The following is a 13,973-nucleotide window of genomic DNA, read 5'->3' on the forward strand; positions in this document are numbered from 1 at the left end:
TGCCTCTTCCACTGGATGTTCAGAGGAAGAATACACCCTTTTCTACAGGATCCCTGCTCCAACAGAACCCCACCTGACACTGCAGAAGGACTGCAGCCACAATCCCAGTTGGATTGCTACCAGCACCCTGACCCACAGGGTGTCAGGTCATGTTCTGACTCTGTCAGTGTTGTTTTAGTTGACTGCATTGTTTATTTTACCTTTTTATTTTCTTCCCTAATAAAGAACTGCTGTTTCCTGCTCCCATATCTTTGCTTGAGAGCCCCTAATTTCAAATTTATAACAATTTGGAGAGGGGGGGGTTTACATTTTTCCATTTCAGGGGAGGCTCCTGCCTTCCTTAGCAGACACCTGTCTTTCCAAACCAAGACACCTTTGTAAATGGTATCTCAGAAAGCAGAACAGTCCCTCCAGGAGGCATTGCTGCCTTCTCTTCGCTACCTGGGTGTAAATGCAGCCCCCTGGACCTGAGTTTGCTCTAGCTCTGCCAAAGCTCCATCCAGGGATGATTAGGATGAGTTTGTGGCAAGATCTAGATTCTTGGGTTTGTAAACTGTGCGTGCTGCTGAAAAAGAAGGTCAGGATTGCCCCTTCACACCCCAAAAATAGCAAATAACAAAGTTGCCTCAGTCATGGCAACTTTTATTTGGAGTCTCTTTTCTTGTCAGCCAGAGCCTTTTGCAGCTGATTGGTAGAAGAAATTTAAAAAAGGTAAGGCATAGTCCTGGATCAGGTACTTGTGATTTCCTTTGGACAGCCTAAAAGGTAAACTGCCAAAATATTTTCACCTCCAGGAGGGGTGGGATAAATCAGTTCTTGCAGAAATATGGGTACCTCTCATTTCAAATATTAATTGACTTAAAAAAGATAAAACTTAAGTTGAGCATATTTTTTATGCTTTAAAAGATACAGTGACCCAATTTCTTTTTAACAGATTGGAAGGAAAAAGTATCAGAAAGCTTAGGTGGCACTTAATGGGGAAAAAAAAAAAGCAAATAATGGAACTGTCAGAATTTTGCAAGAAAGCCCTTTTCTTCAGGTATTCCCACCCGTGTCATACAGAACCAAGAGGTTCAGATAAACTGCTGATAAACATCAGCTTTTTGTGTACTTTTCTGAACCCAAACACTGGATCTTTTGTTTTACCTTGGCATTATTCTTCACCTTTGCCCCTGAAAAGCTGTAGTAAGTCTCAAAAATAGCATTCAAAAGCAGTTAACTCCATCATGTGTAGTGAAGGTCAAGAATGACACTCTTTATTTGTATCACTGTATGTGTCTACTTTGTTGATTCCATAAATTCAATTAATATGCTCTTTCCCTCTACATCAACAGTTTCCATTATGTTTATTACGACAGGAATCTGTTTCATCTGACAAAATTGTCCCCCCTGGAATACTGGGACAGGCCTCCAATGAAACTCAGAGATTGTCTTCTGAATACACTCATAAAAGTAGGGTCCAGGTCCTTGGAAGATTGATTCATTATCTTAGTGTTTTTAAATCAACTCCTGCTTGAAAGAGTTTCAAAGAAAGGGAGGAGATGCCAAGACCAAAATAAGCAAAAAGGGAGAATTCTTCCTAACATGCACACATGAAGGTGGAATTAGAATTCTTTGTACAAAATATGGCAGATATTGTAAGTTTAAAGGGATAATTAGGCAAGTTCGTTGAGGACATTTTGGAGACTAAATACACTGCAATCTTGTCAGGAAACCTCTGATGTGCAATGGGCTGAAAGCTGACAGGAAGGCTGGAGGCTTTTTTTACACATTACCCAAAGCACCTTGCTCTTGGCCCCATTGGAGTCAGGACTGCTCTGACCCAGCATGGCTTTTATTCTCTTCTCGTATCCTTATCTTGTTTTAACACAGCTTTTAGTGCATTTTTATCTCAGAGAAACTAACTTGAAAAATAACAATAATTGCTTCCAGTAAATTCAGATTCTGGGTCTTTTATGACATCATTCACTTTTGAAAAGTAATAATACTATAGACAGGCTTCAATTGCTTTTATATAATATTATCAAAGTCCACAACAGGGATTTTTCAATAAAAAAAACTGATCCAAACCCCACTGAGGTCACTGGAAAGAATCCCGTTCATTTCAACGGGCTTGGAATCAGACCTTAAAATTCTTTGAATGGGAGTATAATAAAACAGGAAAAAAATAAAAGGAGCTGGAAAGAAAAATTCTTTTCATGTTTTTCTCCTTGACAGTTTAATTTTCTTTGCATTGTCATTTCTTTTTTGCTTGTCATCTGTACAAAAATAACACAGTCTAGGGGAAACACCCATACTGTTAAAAAATGAGGATTTTAGCAATGCCTGGAAAAGTATTATATAAAAAATCCATGTTCAATATAGAATAAGCCATGCATTCTGAGGGAAACTCAGGGATAAACCTTTTTCTATAGAAGGACAGTAAAAAAAGTCTGTTTTCACCCCAAACAAACAAACAAATACTGCACCCACTTTTCACTGTTCACCACTTGGAAAATCCTGGGAGTAAAGTTGGGTTGGATAACACCAGGAGCAATTGCAAACTAACTCTAGGTTCAGTTCTGCACACCATTTCTCTGGAACCACTTATTTTTGGATTTGTGGAGGGTTTAGATAAAATAACTAGATCAAATAACTTCTGGTTTTGGTCTTGCAACCCCCTAACTGAGGTCACCAGCTTCTGCATCCCTAACCACCATTCTACCTCTTCCAGTCAGCTCCTTGGTACCTCAGATTATTTCCAGCACTTTTCCAAAGCCACAGGCCCACCTAAGACCCTCCCAGTGGTTTCTGTGACCCTTTTGACTCAAGATTTGGTGAGACCAAACTTCCTGAACATCTTCAGCTTCTTGAACCTCTCAGAACGTAATTCTATGATGAGTTTCTAATTATTCACCTCCTCTGAAACTAGAAACTGCTTGATAAAAAGTGCTTCTAACACTAGTCTTTTCAAGCACAAATTGCAGTTTCAGTTTGGTAATGCTATACTTGAAATAAAATAATACATTCTTGGAGGTAAGGGACGTTTTTCCATAAATTTAGCTTGCACATTTTGGAATGAAATCCCATGCATAAATATTTATAGAAGTATTCAAGCTGACAGATTCTTTTCCTGTGGTACAAAACCAGCTACAGGGAAAAGGGATTGTACTACTGAGCCTTCTGCAGCAATCAGATGTTGAAAATGTGTTTTGAATGATATTCCTTGTTCTGATAATATTAACCACTGACAACATGCCATGTTTTGGAGGCTCTGCAATTATTTTGCCACACTCAGTTGTGCTCCAAGTCAGTTGTGGATATGGGACATGAGTTCAGGAAGGAAGAAACCTTTTTAAGTGGAATAAACATATATTGTAATCCCACATCCAGACCAAAAGATTTAGAAGGACTATTTTTGTAGAAGGATTTCCCTCAGGATATTTCCATCTCATCATGTTCTAATATACATTTTAACATTTATTCTTAATTTCCATTTACTCCCCTATCACCTGAATGAAAAGTATTTCTCTTTACACAGGCATTCTAGGGCTTATTAACAGAATCACATTCATGTATGATTGCCTGCATTATAAATCCACATTACTGTAGCCAAGGGTATTTTCCCAAAGTTATGAAGATAATAATTTTGCATAAAATGCAGTCACCATACCTGGGAGGAAAAGACCTGGCTTTCCCAAGGATTGATCCAACCTGAGAAGCAAACAGAAAATTACCAGCAGAGCAATTACCAAACAACTTAAACTCCGTTGCTAAGCATGGGAGCACAATTTACATGAGAATTTACAGTAGCTCTAAACCCAAACCAAAACAAGCAAAAACATGAGACTAGCATGACTTTCTGCACACACAGTCAGCAGTTTAGCTCTTTAAAAGTTTTTCCTCCAAAATCAAACCATATTATTATTGCTATTTTCATGAGTACTAATATTTCTCAGACTTTCAAGTTGTAACTAAAACATAGTTCTCCTGTGTCCTATGTAATCTAATAACAAAGACTATACAAACAGAATGACTTCTTAATAACATTTGTAACTATTCCTAGAGCCTCATGCAGGCGGATTTAATATCTGTATATGTTGACACAGTAGATTCCATTCAATAGGACTTTTTTTTTTTTCATTTAATTTAAGGGCCAGGGGAGTTCATTCTGGTGTCCCAGTCCACAGCATTAATTTGTAAAGAGAAAAGCACTTTGTGCTGAAACAGAAGAGAATAGTTTTGCGGCAAAATATTTCAGCTGCAAACCCCAAACATGGAGAAAGCATGTGCATGGAGGAATGTGGACAGGGAAAAGTTCCAGATAGTGCAGCACAAGCGAAACAGATTTCTTTCAGTTGTGGAGAACCACAGAGTGGAAACAGAAAGGTAAATCATTATTTGAAAAGTTTTCCTTTTCTAAGAAGAGGACAGAGAAGCTTGGATCACACTATAAACTTCACAGCATGCACCTTCATTTCTTTTAATTCCACTTGGAGAAAAAGGAGAGGAGAATAAAGAGTAATTGTAAACTTGGTCATAAAAAGGGTTAAAAATGGCTCCAAGTTAAATCCTCCAGATATTGTGCTCCCTGTTGTGCTTGCAATTTTGGACAATTACTGTTCATTAAGAACACATCTCTCCTAAAGCCAGCTGGCACTGGAGGAATCAGATATTTCATGAGGTAGACAGGGCCTACCTCCTTTGAAGTTCCTTTATGCGAACCATCATGTTGAGGTGTCCTTGGGAGTACTGCTCAATCACGTCACGGACGTCGTACGGCTTCCGAGCTTGCTGGGAAAGGAGGCAGGCAGCAAGTTGAAAGGTGAGCATTGGCCAAACTGGATTTCTCTTTCAGACAGACCTTCATTCTATTTTTTATCTGCCCATTCGCCTGCCATTTTACAACAGTTGTTGTAATGAATAAAAAAAACCCCTGCAGCCATTGTGGGAGTGAATATTGTGGAGACGGAGCCAAATGATTCCCATTACTGTCAGTTAGAGTCATGTCTTCATGTTACTCCATACTGAGCAAAATATTAGCCCTTCACAGTGTATTTGGGAAACACAAACCCAGGATGGATAATTTATCTGGGACTCCCATGTGCAGTATCTCCTGGCTCATTCCAAAGCCATGTGTTAATCATAATGTCAGGGGACTGAACCCCAGGGATTGGCCCAAGTCAGAGCACTTGGACCCAGAATCAAACATCTCTGAAGAGCAGAGATGTCTGGTGACAGAAATATTGCTGCTTGAGGAACAGGGAAGACAGATGCTCTGCATAAGTCAGGAGACTGCCGCACGTGGGTTTTGTTTGTCATCCTTTGTCTTTCGTGATACCTTTGAGATCAGGGAAAAAAGGTGCAATTAAAATAAAAAAAGGCAGATAAAAAAATTGCAAGAGAGTGAAAACACTTCCACCTGCCCAGCTATATTCCCCATCCTAATGAGAATCAAGGTGCTTCTGCCAAGCTTTGGTTTCTTGCTGCAACTACTGTGGCCAATTTTCAAAACAAGTCTGGAGAATTTGCAGAAAGTGATGTGGTTATAAACAGTGCAGCACAGTGAAATTTTAGCAAGTAAAATCAACATGTGTGGGGAGGTATCAATGCAAATCATGGCCTGTTGGAAAGACCAGCATTTTGAGAACCCTTATGGGAAATGTGGGGCAAAATGTCTCCCTTTTTGGCTCTGACTCAAGAAAAGAAGGGGGGGAGAAAAAAAGCAAAGGTAAACTGCAAATCTAGTAATTGAAAATTACTGAAAACAGCTCATTAGTCATCTTGTTGTCTGTTTGCACTCTGTCACAGCCTCAGCCAGAGCCATTAGCATGCCCCACTGCACACATGCATTGAACACCTACAGTATGTGCTGGAGTCATGCTTGGAAGGCTGCCACACAATCCTAGAAATTTCAAATGAAAGCATGGAACTGGAATGGAAACAAATCCTGTGAAGTGAATGAAGAAGCAAGAGTTCTTCGTGACAAAATTCCTTCCCTGCACACAGTATATACCTGCACCAATACTTTCAGAAGAGTTGTGGCTTTGAAGGTGTGTGTGTGCATTTGAGTGCATTTGGGAGCAGAGGCTTTGTGGGGGAGAGAGGTTTCAGCTTTCAGCTCATCGTTCGGTTTTTGGTCGGGTTTCTTTCTCCCCCTTCCCCAGCTCCACATTTTGCAGACGCTGACACATCACTATTTCTGGCCAGAAAAGCAGCCTATTGTCTTCACCCCGAGAAGCAATGCCAGTATCACTCTTTAGATGGACTGGGGGGGGTGCCTGGAGAGCATTTTGGCTAAATCCCGTGTCCTTTCCTTTGGACACTCTCTATTTAAACACCAAGCATGGCGCAGAGCCTGGATGTGCCGGGGAGCTTTTCCCTCCCCTCTCCCCAACGAGCTACTATGTGCATAATTAATTCTACTCTTTCCCAGTGAAATTTCTTTTCCCCCTCAAAAGAAGTCCTCTGACAGTTATCCCTTTTACCAAACCATCAGCTCCTACAGTTGCAAAGTGCTGCAATCTGCCTGAGTCCTCTCTGAAGCTGAGTAAAAAAGTCCCTCCAGCTTTTACCTCTTTCCCCTCCTCTTTTTCCACAAAGATTTAGATCTGGGCATCTTATGTCCTGCCAAACTTTGGCACAATCCCCTGTCATGTTTTTATTAGGAAATGCTAGAATGATACAACTGAAGCCAGGAGGTAATGGGCTTCCAGAGAAGTGTAATAAATGCAGCACTTGAACAACTCCTTTGACTTTCATTCTGTTCATAATCCCAAATCCTGGCCATTTCAGCTCAGTATTCCACATTCAGCATGCAAAACTAAATAATACTACCCAGCTTTGAACTTCCAAAATCTAATTAGAATGGAGAGTTCTATAAACTCTATTTCATGGCCCCAAGAAAGGAAGAAACAAAAAATTATTCCTTCTTCTTCTTCTACCCTGTCACTGACCCACAGAATTCTCTCCATAAATTGATGAAATTCAGTTTTTAAGGTTTGGCATGACTGCCACTAGCTGACAGCTCCAGAACATTAGGTCTCTAGTGGTTTGAAATATCCTAATTTTTATCCTAATTCATTTAGAAACTGATTTTATTTTACAGAACTAGTGTCCCTATTTTCTTCTTCCTTTTTTATTTTTTTTTTAATTTCCCATAGTGTTTATCTCTCTGGTATATTTATAATATAATCCTGCTCTCCTGTTTTCTGCTAGCTTAACAAACTGACTTTTCCTAGTCTTATTTGAAAAGATAGGGTTATCTGAAGATACATGTCTGCATGGAATTAGGAAATACATAAAATGTTCTATCTGCCCTAATTTAGAGTCTTTTGAATGTTGGGATCTTATCTCAGGCTTCTATACTCTATACTTCTATGCATTTAAGTGCTCAGCTCTAATCAAACTTCCCTGAAATGTAGGGGTTTTTTTGATTTATTTTCTTAAAACCTCTTCAAAAGGATTATGAAAGGCCATTAACTTGCAGTGCATCCTCTTGAACAAAAAAAAGCATGAACCTTGAGATGGAAATAATGAAGGCTTTGAAAATCAGTCCAGAAGTTAATTTTTCATTTCCATGGCATTTCCAGCCCATGGATGATGAGAATGATGATATCAGGATCACATCCCAAACAAGGTTTATCATAAAAAGTCTCACTAAGCAGGCAAAATGAAACAGTATTTTCAATGTAGCACATTCAGTTTGAGCACTTTGTAACCCGATTGAGAAAATTAACTGAGCACTTCATAAAGACAGCAAATTTCCAGAGAGCAGATGCTCCTCAATTTTATAAAATATGGCCTATGAGGTCCCTTTCTGGGAAATACATTTGGAGACATGAGTCACACCTGGGAAAGCAACTTTGCACCCACAGTACTCATCAGTGAAGCCTATTGATCTGTCAGCCATACACAGCATGGAATTGAACATTCCCTAATTGATCAGATGATTGATAACATTCTTCATCTTTGCAGACACCCTGACAGAGGTTTTTTCACCCCAACACCAGTGTTTTTCTTCACTTCTGCTAGTGGATGGGTATGTATTGGTCAGTACAGTTAAACAAGCAGAAGCCCAAAAACCAAGTGCAGTAAAAAATGACTAGTAAAAATAATGATGCTGACTCCTCAAAGTCAGGAGTTTGTAGCATACTACATCCATGGATCACTGATATTAAAAAATCCACAAAAGGTGTGAGCCCACGAATCTCAAAAACACCTTTGACTTGTTACAGCCACCTTCACCAAGCCAAGTCCCCTCTGAGAGCACCTTCAATGTCCCACGAGCTCACGAGATGCGCTTGGGATCAATCCTGCTGCTTACCTGAAATTTCCTTCTGGCCACAAAATACTGCATCCTCCTGATGACTTTCACAGCTGTTCTGTGTGCTTCAGTCAGTCTGCCAAGGAACACAAACACAGACAGACATCAGCTGGGGGGGCAGGAGGGAGGAAAAATGTCTCAATGGAAGATGTTGACTCCGAGCACCGAAATGTACAACTGTGTTTTATCTTTACAATGCAAAACTGCAGTGTAGCAAGCTGTGAGTGTGTGGATGCTTTGTTCTGCTGCTTTGCCTTCCTGCAAATTGTGGTTCTAAGTATTCAAAACTGATAAGTGAGACAATGAAAGCAGGTGTACAAAGATAATACATGTGGAAGGGATTAGACAGGATTACTGTCAATGCACACAACTGGCATCAGTTTCAAGAATATTTAATGTTTTTAGAACCATGAATGCATTCCTTATTTTGCATTTACTGAGTGTTTGCCCGTGAGCTCTATTGCACAGAAATTAAGTCCTTCAAAAAGTACTTTGAAGGAAAGAAAAATCAGTGTCCTAAAATAAAAGCAAATAAAAATGAATACAACACATCCTCTCAGCACATTGTGTGTGTCTGTACTGGTATCCAAACACAGAATGAGACATTTTATAACTCAGCTGTATCACTTCACCTAGAGGATCCTGCATTTGCAGAACATTAATTGTGCCACTTGGCAGGCAATTAATTACCACACCTCTTCTTTATGGTGAATTTTGGCAGGGTAGAAAGGAAGCAGGAACATGCTAATTATAAGAACGAGTATTTTCTTGAAGGACTGACTCCTTCCCCATGGACTCCTTTATTCATTCAAAATAAGTGAACTAAAGAAAACAAAATTTTCTTTCCAAGGAAGTTGAATTGTTGGGAAATCTATGTTTTATATGGACATCATCCTTGACATGTGATGATAATCCCAGGAAAGCTTTCCAGCAAGAATCTCCTGAAAACACAATCTGCTGCCTCTTCCCAGTGTGTCTGGCTGGGGAAAAGGAAGTATTGGCTTGACCACCTACTTGGGTGCCACAGTTTAGAGACAGTCTTTAAAAAGTGGAAAGGTTACAGTGGATTATTTCAAATTGAAGGAAATAAACAAGCAGGGACTGTGTTGTAAGAATTAGCATACTAATTCATTTTTATAATTATTCTTTGGGGAAAAGAGTGCTTATCCTAGAATATGCTGAGCTGGAAGGGACCCATCAGGATCATTGAGTCCAACTCCTGGTACCCCAATAATCCCACACTGTGCCTAAGAGCTTCTGATTGGGTGAAGATGCCATAGCCACAGGCTTTTAAAATAAGCTTTCAGTAGCTTTTGCTTGCTCTTTTCACTTCAAGTCCCAGAATATCATTACATAAATGCATAAACAGCTGTCTGTCCTGCCTATATGCCCATATTTCATTTATCTGTGTATATCATGCAGATCTCCACAAAAATACGCTCACACATGCAAACACACAGGAGACAAAGCAGGGTGAGCATGACTGAAGAGCTACCTTTGTTGTGCACCATCAGCAGCACTGCTGAGGAGGAATCTTTACATTTGTGTAAGCCCATCAAGGGGATTTCACAAGTGTCACTGATGAGCTAGCAGCAGTTTAGCCTGCAGGACCTTTATTATGGTGGAAAAAAAGCTCTCAGCTTGACATGCAGGGCCCCAGCTGAGCTCCTGTGGCTGCTGACTAGAACAGAGATGACATTCTGCTTGCAAATGGCACAGAATTGATAAAGAAATCTTTGTCAGCCTTTACAACTTTTTTTTTTTAAATAACCACCAAAAAAATCACAGTTTAAGGTTTAGGGGTTAGCCTATCCTCCCCTGTGTAGCAGTTAAGATAAAAACTTGAAATTATCCCTTAGAAATAAATGATATAAAATTTCATATTGAGGGTTTTTTTATTAGGCTAAACCATATGAGATAGTTCAGGCACTGTTTAAACAGGCTTAAATAGACAAGTTTAAATAAGTCAGAGATGGAACCAAACCAAGGCAGTAATTTCATCCTAATTCCCCCCTTCAGCACAAATCAGGGCTACAGAACTTTTTCCATTGTGTTATCAAACCAAAGTTTTCAAAACAATGAGACTGAACTCTTGGGACTTGATGCACAGCTGAACAGGCCTCATTTTTAGAGAGAAAAGTAATTTATTTGTCAAATACAGCTAAGAAGGTCACCCAACTGTTCATTCCAGAGCACTTGATATCATCATGTTCCAATTGGCAAAACTCACACCAGTCTCACTGGGAGAAAATTCTGAAATAGAAGTGACTGCTCAGATTTGATGGTCACTGAGAGTCAGAAATGTGTGAAACCTGACTTTGATGGAAAAATAACATGAAAAGGTGCAAATCCATAGACTGAGACATTTGGATAAGTCATCTTAATTGTCCCAATAAATCCCCAGGGAGCACAGCAGCTCCAGATGCGATAAATTCCTGTTCTGTACAGCAACCAGAACTATCCTCCTGATGGGAGGTTGGGGTAGTGTGGGTGTGATCATAGACAATTTTTTTGGTGATTTTAATTGATTTTCATAAGTTTCTGACCATTAATATCCACAATAGATAATTACAACTATTACTGACCAGGTGACATTTATCCCTGAATGCAGCCCAACATATCTACCCTGCTAAACTTTGTGTTTTATCCCAAACCCCTGGTTTGGGCAAAACTCTTTCAGGCTTGAAGGTGTGGGTCTGTCATGTGCCAGAAACATCCACCAGGAGAGAAGAAATGATCAGAGATGCTCAGGGCCCTGCTTTGGTGGTGCTCAGCAGGAGCACAGCACCACTTGCTGCAAATTTCCTAGATATTTTAGGATAAGCAGCTGATGAGACAACAGCCTGAGGGGTTGTGACTGACCCCACACTCTTTCCATGTGGCATTTTCTATGGAAACAATACAGAAGGGGACAGATCTACACAGGGATTGTGGTTTCTAACTCCCTCGGGGGTGAGGATTTAACTCCTTTCATAGCCTGGCTCCCAAAGAGCAGGACCTGAGCCCTTGCTCTGGGCAGGAACAGCAGTGGGTGGGTGGGTGCCCACAATTCTGTCCCTACAGAGCAGCCAAACTCTCCTTCCTCTGTGCACCAGGGGGCAGTGGCACACACACACACACAAGGAGATGCTTTCCAGCTCATTCAAACATTTAATTATTTTTCAAAATCTACCCAGAAACCCAAGCTTAAGCTCTCCTCATAAGGATGGAGTCCACACTGAGGGGGGTGAGTGGTTAGTATTGGCTGAGTTGTTTTTTTCTGTGTGTTATGCTCAAAAGAATATAATCAGAGCTTTATTGGCACTTCCATGCTTTTCCATCTTTTAACCTAAATAGCAGGAAATAACGTTTTGTCAAAATCCTCCCTTACAACACTTTGTAAAGGAGAACAAAATGAAATTTGAACAGAAGTGATCTGGCTTTGGGAAAGTTATGAGCACATAAATTAATAATTGAACCTTGCAACATCTGTAACATAATGGATACCATGAAATGTCTATTGAAATAACATATCCTTGGATCTATAAATTGTACTGACATCATCTCCAACGGTGTCTTCAAAAGGACCCAAGGCAGTGTGTGCTCCTCACCTCTCTGCTCAAGGATTTCTCAGCAGGATGCTCAATTTTAAAAGGGCTCCCAACTATCCTAAATTACAAGGAGTTGTTCCTAGTTTGGCTCCTGGGCTGTGCCTGTGGTAGGGCAGGGCGGAAGGGGAGGGGGTGGTGGTCTTGGACCATGGATCCATGGATGTTCACACAGTTTCCACCCTGGGGGGATGCTCAGGATCACTTGGCAGCTTCTCTGGAAGGGCTGGGGAAGGGGACTGGCTCAGAATCCCCCCTGCAGGCTCTGGCTATGCCTGTGTGGGTGCAGAGCCTGGTGGGACAGCCCAAGGGCCACTGCAGGCTGGGCTTGCTCCTCTGCTCAGGGCTCAGACAGCACTGAAAGGCATCACTTTCAGTTAAAACACTTGGATGTATTTAAGACTGCCTGTTTTTTTCTTTTTTCTTTTTTTTTTTTTTTTTTAACTGCAGGAAGGCTGTAGCTAGAGCCAAAGAAGCCAAACATTTTCTTTTTTGTTGGAAATAATTGAACCAGAGGAGAAAATAGAGATGATGCAATCCGAAGGAACTGTAAAAACTATCCCAGTGGGATGTTTTTATAATCTTTCTTTGATATGGCATTCTGTTTGTTAAAAGCTGGTGTTGACCAGTTCAGATGTACTCGTTTTTTTCTTCTTCATGGAATCTGATAACTTCCAGCCTAATGTGCTTGGGAATATTTTAAGTGAAAAAAGATACTTAAATACCTAAAGCCAGGCAGAATTACAATTATTGCAGGCCATGCTGAGGTCCAGCTCAAGTCTCCAAACAAGCCTGATAAGTGGGATGCATTTTCAGTGCAGCAGCATTTTTCAATCATTAGAGTTGACTTCAGTGTAGGGATCAGGGAAGGGACTTTGCCCAGGCTGGGCTGCAGGGTGGCTGCAGATAGTGGAATGTGCATTCCACACTGGTTTTCCTGAAGTTTATTCAGGTGTCATGCATTAGAGGAGTTACTCAGTGTGACATCATGAGCTGTGGAAAACAAAGGCCACTTCAGCAAGGCCAATTATAGCTCTCTGTCCCAATTGGCAAAACTGGTTTGAGGATACACACTCACAATATGTGGGTTACTGCTGAGCTTCATTCATTTGTCAGATTTTCATGGCTTAGCAGGAAAACACATAGAGAGTCACACTAACTCTGTTTTGATACTGGTCCCTGGATGGTTGGTAACTCCTGCCCAGAGTAACAAACAGCATCATCTGCTCTGGAGCTGTCCACTTGGCATTAGTTGCTAAGGCAGCAAAACCAGGGACTAAATCAGTGATGGCAACTGAAATGTACAGAAGTTACTTGAGAACTCAGCCCTCCATCTGCCTTTTTGCTTTCCCATCACATTTGATTAAGATTATTCACTTTCCAGCTCTGTTTCCAGGAAGAACATTGATTCCTAGTCTGAACTTTTAATTTTTTCCCCATGGGCAATTATCTCAAATGGGCTGATATTTCATTGGTAAAATTTAAAGGAAATCTTATTTGCATGGAAAACAAGGGACAAGAAGGGTGGGAGCAGAGGAATCAGAAAGAAGACAAAATTAGAGAGCTTTTTGCAGGCAGATGAAGAAGTTGGCCATATGAAGTCACACAAAATGGCTCTCATCACAAGGGAAAGGATCTTATATAATGTGGTTTTAAAACTAAGGGAAACTGCAATATCCAAATTTAAAAAAAAAACACCTTCCCTATAAATGAAAATATTATTGCCTTCAGCCAAGCCAAGCCAGACAAAATGCCTTGAGCTCTTTAAACCACAGGAGTTAAGAGAAGGTTGCAGCTTGAGTCTGACATGCAAACACCTGGAACTGTCAGGCAATGATCCTGATTCCAGAGCTCATCCCAGGCCAGGAGCAGCAGAGAAGCACAACAGAAATATAACACGAGAGGTTTCCAGCCTTGTAATATTTCATCAAAGCCTTGTAAAGAACAGACACTTCTGGAGCATTTCCACCCCTTACATGATGGAAATTATATAAGATGCTATTTGTACTGAAACCTGAGGGAACATTTCAGAAAATTTTGGCACAGCTTTACTTTTCCCTTTATTCCTAATCACCACTCCA

General features: G+C 40.5%; 1 protein-coding gene across 1 annotated transcript in view; it reads right to left on the reverse strand.

The window, feature by feature from the left end:
* Nucleotides 1-13,973, reverse strand: part of LOC131557769 (potassium voltage-gated channel subfamily KQT member 1-like) — a 400,618-nt gene that overhangs the window by 176,532 nt on the left and 210,113 nt on the right. Inside the window, exons 13-15 of the mRNA XM_058805223.1 lie at nucleotides 8,306-8,381; nucleotides 4,679-4,773; nucleotides 3,653-3,693 (exon numbers count right to left, since the gene is read on the reverse strand). Of these exons, the coding sequence (XP_058661206.1) occupies nucleotides 3,653-3,693; nucleotides 4,679-4,773; nucleotides 8,306-8,381 (212 nt within the window). The remainder of the gene's footprint in view (nucleotides 1-3,652; nucleotides 3,694-4,678; nucleotides 4,774-8,305; nucleotides 8,382-13,973) is intronic.

Source organism: Ammospiza caudacuta, chromosome 5 (genome assembly GCF_027887145.1).
Source record: "Ammospiza caudacuta isolate bAmmCau1 chromosome 5, bAmmCau1.pri, whole genome shotgun sequence".
Classification (NCBI taxonomy): Eukaryota; Metazoa; Chordata; class Aves; order Passeriformes; family Passerellidae; genus Ammospiza; species Ammospiza caudacuta.